At 35.8% G+C, this 10,311-nt stretch overlaps 2 protein-coding genes across 2 annotated transcripts; both read left to right on the forward strand.

Moving 5' to 3' along the window:
- Window positions 1–634: 634 nt before the first annotated feature.
- Window positions 635–3,936, forward strand: dnlz (DNL-type zinc finger). Its single transcript, XM_079395128.1, has 3 exons — window positions 635–1,035; window positions 1,134–1,273; window positions 3,662–3,936. Exons 1-3 carry the CDS (start codon window positions 754–756, stop codon window positions 3,816–3,818), a joined length of 579 nt encoding a protein of 192 aa, XP_079251254.1. The 5' UTR covers window positions 635–753; the 3' UTR covers window positions 3,819–3,936.
- Window positions 3,937–4,557: 621 nt separating this feature from the next.
- On the forward strand, window positions 4,558–10,311 carry uck1 (uridine-cytidine kinase 1). Its single transcript, XM_079395127.1, has 7 exons — window positions 4,558–4,984; window positions 7,286–7,445; window positions 7,564–7,660; window positions 7,779–7,921; window positions 8,757–8,851; window positions 8,948–8,996; window positions 9,091–10,311. The coding sequence occupies exons 1-7, from the start codon at window positions 4,895–4,897 to the stop codon at window positions 9,288–9,290; spliced, it is 834 nt and encodes a 277-aa protein (XP_079251253.1). The 5' UTR covers window positions 4,558–4,894; the 3' UTR covers window positions 9,291–10,311.

The raw sequence follows: 10,311 nt of genomic DNA on the forward strand, positions 1-10,311 counted from the left end.
ACGCTGCAGACTATCCTTCTGCGATGAAGGTCGTTTACTGGAACCGAAGGATCTGTCGCAAGACACGGACGCGGGGGAAGCCAAGAAGAGACGCAACTGTCGAATAACGGAAAGTTACTATGACATCATACATTTTCGTGTATTTACTAGTATGATGATTGCATATATCTGGACCATATGTCTATATCATCATAAAAATGAATAAATAATAATATTTAGTAAGGAAAGCAGCAGAGGATATGTTACAGCCACACCCAAAACAACCTAATCTTTTAATAATTATCACATTGTCATACGTTAAAAAATATGATAATTAAGATTATTAAGTTTATGTGTATGATCCTTTTTGTTGTTCTCTGGGATGATTTTAAAGAAACAAAATGTTTTCTTTTTCTTCAAAAACAATTATGTTAAATTTGTATTTATTTATTCAAATGAATCAAATATCTGGATGCCAAAGTTCAAGCTAAATATTAAATTTAATAATATAAAAAATACAAAATAACAGAAAACTAATCCGTGATCTGCCTCTCATCGTTTATTGAGAATGTATTTTTTAATAATATATATATAATTTTTTTTTTTTTTTTTTTATCTCATATCTTCCCCAAAACATCATGATGGGCGGGGCTTCGGTGCGTCTCTGTCGTCATCGGCAAGCGACGAGTGATTTAACTCGCATATGACATTTCAGCGTTGGTAGAGAGATTGCGTGTGTTTAAAAAGAACAGTTTGCTCGGTAACGTTTCGATAATGACTTCTCGATTATGTTTCTTTTTATTCAGACAGAGAATACCCAGATCACGCGGTGCGGTACCCAAAACATCATGTAGTACTGCTAGAGGCAAGCATGTGGAGTCACAGAAAACAGCTCCGAACACCTCTTTAGACTTCTCTCATTCATTACTGGGGACTTCTGTGTCACACAGCGGAGGCAGATTGAGTTTCTGCAGGAGCTTCACTACTTCTGGAAGCAGGACTGAAGCCATTGGACAGCTGCAGTCAACACACTATCACCTGGTTTACACCTGCAAAGTAAGATTATACTTCTGTCTGTGCTTGACTTCTTATTTAGGGGAACTTTTGACTACTTGTGTCATGCTCAGTCATTTAATTGTATATTTTGTCTCTAGGTGTGCTCCACTCGCTCTATGAAGAAGATATCCAAGATAGCCTATCACAAGGGTGTTGTCATTGTAACTTGTCCTGGATGTAAAAACCACCACGTGATCGCTGATAATCTGAAGTGGTTCTCTGACCTGGAGGGGAAAAGGTGTGTATGTTTTAGACTAGAGCATGAACGATTCATTAGAGCGCGTTATTTCAATTTTTAAAAACTGAAAAGAATGAACTGCGACACTGTTCCATGCTGTATTTGATTATTTTCTCTAAAGCAGGGGTTTCTCAATTTTTAGATATCATTTTGGGAAATATGATGTGAGGGACCCCCATCCTACAAATTAAAAAGCTTTATAATGTAATACAATTTATAAAGTGAAAAATAAATGATTATCAATGTATCTAAATATTTTTTCTTTTTTAAAATCTGTATATATTTTAATTATTTTAATATATTATTTTATTATTAATATATATATATATATATTATTATTATTTAGTCATTTAGCAGACGCTTTTATCCAACAGAAGCAATCAATTGTAGTATTACAACAACTAAAAACAGATCCAAAACTAAAAGCTAAAACTTTATTTTTAAAATGTGTATAGGTAGTATTTATAAAGAAATTAAATAATGACAAATGCATACAACAACATTTCAAAACAAAAAAAATAAAGCTAAAAACAATTCAAAATATTAAAGAATAAAAGGTATGAGTATAATATTGATTCTAACGTAACACTAAGCCAAACACCAAAAAACAACTATATATATATGTATATGTACAACCACACACACATACATGCATACATACATATATATACATACACATTTATAAATTATATATATATATATATATATATATATATATATATATATATATTTAATTCCATTTCCATTTAGTTTGTTGAAGTATAACTAAAACTTAATAAAATACCTATACAGACATAATAAATTCAGACATTATTTAACTAAAATTAAAATAGATAAACACAAATCACGACAGTATAGTTCATCAGTAATCCTAAGAAATAACACTACCAAACACACATACTAAAACCAATTTACACACAGTAAGAAATGGCTATAAAAACTGAAACAGAAGTGAAACAAGTAGAAAAGAGGAGAAATAAGAAGCGATACTTATATCCTTTGCCGGTGTCCCAGGCCGGTGGAGACGATGGTCTTCACACGAGAACTGCCGTGACCGCTGCCGCGTTAGACTAAGCTTTTTTATACCCATCTAACAAAATACTAATTGAACTTAGCTGGACACACTTTACTTATTTTTCCACAACAAATGGCCAAGCAAGCGCAGACACTGACAAGATACGCGAGACAGAATGAGATATATATATTATTAATATATTAATAATTACATAATATATGAATATTATATACAGTGGTGTGAAAAAGTGTTGGCCCCCTTCCTGATTTTTTTGTATGTTTGTCACACTTTAATGTTTCAGATCAAACAAATTTAAATATTAATCAAAGATAACACAAGTAAACACAACATGCAGTTTTTGAATGAAGTTTTTTATTATGAAGGGAAAACAAAATCCAAACCCACATGGCCCTGTGTGAAAAAGTGCTTGGCCCCTAAACCTAATAACTGGTTGGGCCACTCTTAGCAGCAACAACTGCAATCAAGCGTTTGCGATAACTTGCAATGAGTCTGTTACAGCGCTGTGGAGGAGTTTTGGCCACTCATCTTGGCAGAATTGTTGTAACTCAGCCACATTGGAGGGTTTGAGCATGAACCACCTTTTTAAGGTCATGCCACAGCATCTCAATAGGATTCAGGTCAGGACTTTGACTAGGCCACTCCAAAGTCTTCTTCAGCCATTCAGAGGTGGATTTGCTGGTGTGTTTTGGATCATTGTCCTGCTGCAGAACCCAAGTTTGCTTCAGCTTGAGGTCACGAACAGATGGCTGGACATTGTCCTTCAGGGTTTTTTGGTAGACAGCTGAATTCATGGTTCCATTTATCACAGCAAGTCTTCCAGGTCCTGAAGCAGCAAAACAGCCCCAGACCATCACACTACCACCATATTTTACTGTTGGTATGATCTTCTTTTTCATGAATATCACAGCAAGTCTTCCAGGTCCTGAAGCAGCAAAACACGTTTTCACACCACTGTAATATTATTATTTATTAATTAATTACTATTTATTTTTTAATTTAAATATTTAGGTTCATTAGATTTTTTATTTACTTATTTCTATATAGTTTTTTCCCCTCAACTTTTCCACTGACCCCCTAGCAGCCCCCTGGTGAACCCCAGTTTGAAAACCCCCCATTTAAAATGATTAATATTTAAAATTAATTATATATATATATTTTTAGTTTCTATTACATTACAGTATTATTTCTACTAGCTATAGTACTGTACTGCTGGATTTATTATTTATTTCAATCTAATTTTTATTATGTATTTTAATCTAAATGAATTCCCTGGGCCCAAGTTGGAAAACCCAAAGCATTATGACAAAAACTGTACTGTGACGTTGACTGCTGTATGTTCTGTCTTGCCACAGAAATATAGAGGAGATCTTGGCTGCTAAAGGAGAATCAGTCCGAAGAGTTCAAGGGGACGAGGCCCTGGAAATTGTTGCTGAGGAATCCATAAAGGAGGTGTCAACAAATAATCCAGATGAACCACCACATCTGACCGATGGTTCAGACAAAACATGATTTGTCAGTTGCATCACTGGACATTTATTATTATGTTTTTAATAATCTTCTTAATAACGCATTAAAACAACCATCTAATCACTTTGGAGAAGTTGTTTTTAAGTGTTTGGCCCCTCTTGTGGTCACTTTGATATTTTCAAACTCATCACACTTTATCAGCGACCTTCGACTGGTAAACAACTAAATCAATACTGTTATTGCAACACCTTTTTGCTTTTGTTTACAAGTTACATACGTATATATTAATTTATTTTTAAAATATATTTTAAAAAATCTTAATGTTTTTCCTTTCAATTAAAGGGAAATAATGTTTGTTTATTAAAAATAAAGACCTTAAAAATTTATCTAAAAAGTGTGGAGTTTGCGTAGCGTGCTGTGACGCAGTCACTTTCAGAGGAGACCGCGTATAAATAGAAAAAACAGGTAGAATGGAATCAACAGAAACAGGGTTTCGACGATGGGCGGGGCTTAGCGGCCTGCTCTTATTGGTCAGCGTAAAAAATAAATTTCCTACTTCAGTTCTATACAATCTATTCTCAGTTCAACATAAATAAAAATTTCCAAGTATCGTCTCCCAATTGTAAATTATTTTCTAGACCGCTAAAGAAACATGGCATAAACAAGGTCACATGACATCTGTTACTTTTCTCAGCGCTGCACTAAACGGACCAATCACGATTGTTAGCAGTTACTAACACGGCTGCTTTAAAATAGCATTCTTCTGAAGCGGCTTCCACTCATATCACAGGAATCAATCTCGGGCATGTATAGATTTAAAAGATTTTACTTTCTAATCTACAAATGTCTCCAGTAAGACAGAAAACATGATGACATTTGAATGAGCCTCAATGGGGACTCGCCTTTCTGAGTCACCTAGCGCCCCTAGAGCAACAGAAATGTCCCATAAACATTTACAACTAGAGCAGTAACACTGGAGTATTTAAACCAGGCAGGCTGAATCGATCATACACCGCCCAGACAGCTTCCAACTGATGACCGATCATCTACAGAACGAGTTTATGCATTCACCCGGACTCCATACTTGAAGAAAACGCAGGTTTTGTTACTGTACCAGCATGAATTCAGCCGGACTGCTGTGTGAGACCGAGCGGCCGCGGCACCGTCCTTTCCTGATCGGGGTGAGCGGAGGAACGGCCAGCGGAAAGGTACATGCATGAAGGAAACTTATGCATATTGCTGTTATAGGCGTTTTAATGCATGCAAACCTACTGTTTGCTTTTAGACAAGTCACAGTCAATATGTAAGTTACCTCTTTTGTGCCTTAACCCTCTAGTCTACAGCATAGCAGAAGGGTTTTCTTATGCCCCATGTTCAGTACATGTTTTTTTTAAATGATTGCAACCAAATAAAATGTTTGAAAAGTATAAAAGAACAGTCCAATAAAGTGTGCAGTCACTGTCATGCACTATTGGAAGACAGGACTTCCATTTCTGACACACGGTCACAGGAAAGCATGGTGTAAAAGGCGGTAAAGATGCAAGATAGATGCAAGGTTCCTGGGTTCCCAAAGTGATGTGCAGAAAGTGTAACGTGCACCTCTGTTTCACAGCAGAGAAGAAGTGCTTTTTGAGTAAAAGCTTTCCATGAAGTATATGATATGACACATCAGGAATTTAACATATGCTTGTGATGCTCTTATTTTATCATTTTAATTTTATAAAAATTATTTCAGTTTGTATTTACAAAGTGTGTAGATATGAGAAATCTGGCAAGAACTTGCTGTTCAATTTTGTAATTTTGACAGTTCAAGTCCTGGAGAGCCACTGTCCTGCAGAGTTAGCTTCAACCCTAATCAAACACATCAGAACTAGCTAATAAATGTCTTTTAAGATCACTAGAAAGCTACAGGCAGGTGTGTTTAATTAGGGTTGGAGCTAAACTCTGCAGGACAGTGGCCCTCCCAGCCCCGCACTACAACACAAACCTACGTCTGTATCAAATGCAATATATCAATGTGTTTCAAGTGTTTTTCCCCTTTCACTTAATGATTTTTTGACAGATTTGTGATTTTGTATTACTCTCTGATCATTGTCTTGGATGGAGAATTTTCTCTGTGATTCTACAGCATTGTTGCAGAAGGATTTTTTTATCATGTACCATCAAAATGTGTGCATTAGAGGCTTAAATATATAGTGCATGTTTGCATTTAAGTGAAATGCATGGAAGAATATTCAGGACTTTTTTTCAAAAGGAATTGCAAATTGCATTTTCAATTGCGTTTTCCACATGTGGGCGCATAAATTGTGACATAATCCAAATGCAATTGCAAATCTTGCATTTTGCGAACGCACAGTGACTGCCACATTTCAAATGAAAAAGCAAAGTCCATTTGCAACTGTATTTCCCATGTCTTACGAGCTATGAGCCTGTTATATTTAAATAGCAATATTAATTACCACATTTGCCTTTTCACTTTGTCTGCGTCGTGCATGTAACCTGCCAAAAAGTCAAATGGAATCGCAATTCCTTTTGCATTTTTTTTATAATAATAATTATAATAATCTTTTTTTACCCCAAATGCAGCGGTTATACCTTGCTAACAGTAACGATACGCACAATAGGTCAATATTCACTATTACCCAAACGCTTTTCACCTGTCATTTATATTTATTTACCCATTTTCCACCTTATATATTGTATATTATTTCATATTTTAACCGTTTTAATCTGTTATTATGGAGTATGCGTCACATGGGCAGTTGCAACAAAGCATCGCGCAAGTCTCAAGATCTCTCACTGATCTCTCCCCACCGGACACCGCGACTGATGCACATGATTTTTAATATTACTTCACCTCGGCTGTGGCATGTTCTGTGGCAGCTGTGTCTATCGTAGGAGTAGCAGCATTTGCTGTTTTGTTAAGTGCATCAATTGGAGTGTAAACAGACTGAGAGGTCTTGAGGCAGGTGCTCTATTATAAGATAGGAATAAGATATAGGTGACAAATAGGTAAATATGTGCAGATTTGCACTGTTTGTTTGCTTATGTGCCTCAATCGGAGTGCAAACCGTAAAAGATTTTGAAGCTCTCTATTACTACGGAAGTTCTAAGCAGCCATGCATTTTCTTTTCCTTCTTGTTTTCTTGTGATCTCGGTTTGGGACAGAGGACCTGATTTGCAATTGCATTTGGATTATGTCACAATTTATGAGCCCACATGTGGAAAATGCAATTGAAAATACAATTTGCAATTCCTTTTGAAAAAAGTCCTGAATATTATTCCATAGAAATGCGAGAACAGCATGCAAAATGTAATTACGAACAGGGAAATGTCATTTTTGTAGGAATTTACACCGATAATCTATAGCAATAGCAACAGGCCCTTGTATTATTAACATCTAGTGTCCACTTGTAACAGCATCTGTAATGATATTCAGGCTGATGCAATTGCAAATAGACACTATATTCGTCAGTCCAGGACAATAACTGCTGTTTTTCTATTGTCAGTCCACAGTGTGTGCAAAAATCATGGAGCTTTTGGGTCAGAATAAGGTGGATCATCACCAGAGGAAGGTCACTATCGTCAGCCAGGACAGTTTCTACCGGGTTCTCACTCCAGAACAGAAGGCCAAAGCTTTGAAAGGCCAGTACAACTTTGACCATCCAGGTAGAAAACAATAAGGAAAATGCTGTGATTTGATCTTTATGTCCTTAAAACACAAAAGCATTGCAAGAAAAGTTCATAATGCCATTTTTAATGCACTATTATGTTTTCTCTCTCTCAGATGCATTTGATACAGAGTTAATGTGTCAGACGCTGAAGGACATCATAGAAGGAAAGGTGGTGGAGGTTCCCACGTATGACTTCATCACCCATTCCAGGCAATGAGACACGCTTTTCCATCATAATGACACGTCGAGCACTGACACACTTCGTACTTTGATAGCGTGTGTTTGTCTGATAACAGACTGTCGATTGTGTGTGTGTGTGTGTGTGTAGGCTGCCAGAGAAGATATGCGTGTATCCCGCTGATGTGGTGCTGTTTGAGGGGATTCTGGTGTTCTACACACAGGAAGTCAGAGACATGTTCCACATGAAGCTGTTTGTGGACACAGACTCAGACGTACGCCTGTCTCGCAGAGGTAATGCATAAATTAGCATAAAAAAAAGGATCATACAAACACACAAAGTCATTTCTGTGCAGTAGATAGAATCTTTTTATTTATTTTATATAATATCAAATATATTAAAAAAATTTAGCAAGGTTTTTATTTTTGCATTTTCAAATGATTTCTAAATTAAAAAATAAATAAATAATATAACATACTGTGTCAGGTTTTGCTGTATCCAATTTGTTTTATTTCAGACATATTTAAATTTTGTTTTTCCAGATATATTCTTATTAATTACAGTTACGAAATTGTATATTGAGTTAAAGTTTTAAAATATTATATTAGAGTTTTAAATGTGCAAAACAAAAAAATGATTATGTACATTATATACAAGTTCAAATATTTGAGGTCAATATGATTTTAAAATGTTTTTAATTTACTCTCTAATGCTCATCAAGGCTTGATCAAAAATACAGTAAAAACAGTAAAACTGTGAAATATTACTTTTTACAAGAACAGTTTTCTTTGAAAATGTTTTTTAAGAATTTATTCCTGTGATGCAGCGCTGAATTTTCAGCATCATTACTCCAGTCTTCAGTGTCACATGATCCTTCAGGAATCATTCTAATATACTGATTTGCTGCTCAAGAAACATTTATTATGTATAATATTGAAACCAGTTTTTTTTTGTGTGCATGGAAACTGACACTTGTTTTTTTTAGGATTCTTTGATGAATAGAAAGTTCAAAAGAACAGCATTTATTTAAAAAATCAAAATCTAAATTTCATATTTGTAATTTTAATTGTATTGAAATCACCCTAGCTGTATGTTGCCTGTATAACAGCATGTATTTTGTGCGTTTAGTTCTGCGCGACATGAGAAGAGGTCGAGATCTGGAACAGATTCTCACACAATACACCACGTTTGTTAAACCAGCCTTTGAAGAGTTCTGCCTTCCGGTGAGAAAACACACATAACAAAAGCTGAACTGACATTGTTGTGTTATAGTTATATGATGCATTCATGACATCTGAAATCTCGCTCCAACCTCTCAGACCAAGAAATATGCAGATGTCATAATACCTCGTGGAGTTGATAACATGGGTAAATATGAGTCAAAACTAGGCAATAAATATTCAAAAATAAGCCTTGCTTTTCTAAACCGTTGCCTCTCTTTTGTCTTTTGAATCTTCTTTAGTGGCAATAAACCTGATTGTGCAACATATTCAGGACATCCTCAACGGTGACATCTGCAAATGGCAGAGGGCTTCTGTCAATGGACACGCCCATGGGCGGAGTCTAAAGAGGGGCGTGGCCGAACACAGCGAGAAATCTAGTGGAGGCGGGAACATGCCAGCGAAACGTCCCCTACTGGAGCCCAGCACGCGACCGCATTAACACACACACAGAGTCATACCATCACAAAACCAGAAAGCTTGAATTAGAATTTTTCTGCATGCTTCCAACACACAAGCTGTCAGGTTCTTTAGCTAGTAGACTTGGTCAATATTTACCATCATTGATTGATTCGGTAGACATATTTTCATAATATACGCACCGTGTTAAATGTCATACACTTTAAAAAAGAAGCCCTTGATACTGCTTTACTCTCCCTAGATGCCGAAAAGTATAGTAAAAAATAAATAAATAAGTAAAAAATATCTTTTTGATATCCTTTTCCGCTTTGGTTTCGGTCCTTGTTTTCGAAAATGGATCAATTTTATATTCAAATATTGACTAATAATATAATCTCTAAATCATTTCAGCTTTCACGAGGCATGCTCCAGGGATGCCCCCTGTCACCGTTCCTTTAGCTATCGAACCTTTGGCTAGTGCAGTACGAAGAAATAAAGATATATCAGGGATTACAATTGAATTAAACATTTGGATCTTTTTCAGGCTATAAAATAGAGTCCAAATCTATGATTCTATTTCTTAAAGAATCGGACCCCCCCATCCAAACCCCATTTAAAAATGCTCATGAAGGTTTTAAGTATCTTGGCATTAATATCTCCCCAGACCTATATAATATAGCCTCCAGCAATTATAACTACTAAATTAATCACTGACTCAATTAATAAATGGTTACTTTTACCAATATCTCAGATTGGATGTATCAGTATATTAAAAATGAATGTACTCCCCAAGTTCTTGTATTTATTTCAATCAATTCCCCTGCCTCCTCCACAGAATTTGTTCAGTAATATGAGGAAGCTTTTCTCTAATTTCATTTGGGCAAATCGACGTCCCAGATTGAGGCTCTCTCTTTTATATTTACCATATGAACGGGGAGGGTTGTAGTTGCCAAATCTTAAACGGTACTACTGGGCAGCTCAACTAAGAGCAGCAATGTTTTGGTTCACGAATGAAAATTGTATTCCTTGGGTACGGATTGAAGCGTGTACATCCGGGCAATTGC

Source organism: Barbus barbus, assembly GCF_936440315.1.
Source record: "Barbus barbus genome assembly, chromosome: 36".
In the NCBI taxonomy this organism is placed as follows: Eukaryota; Metazoa; Chordata; class Actinopteri; order Cypriniformes; family Cyprinidae; genus Barbus; species Barbus barbus.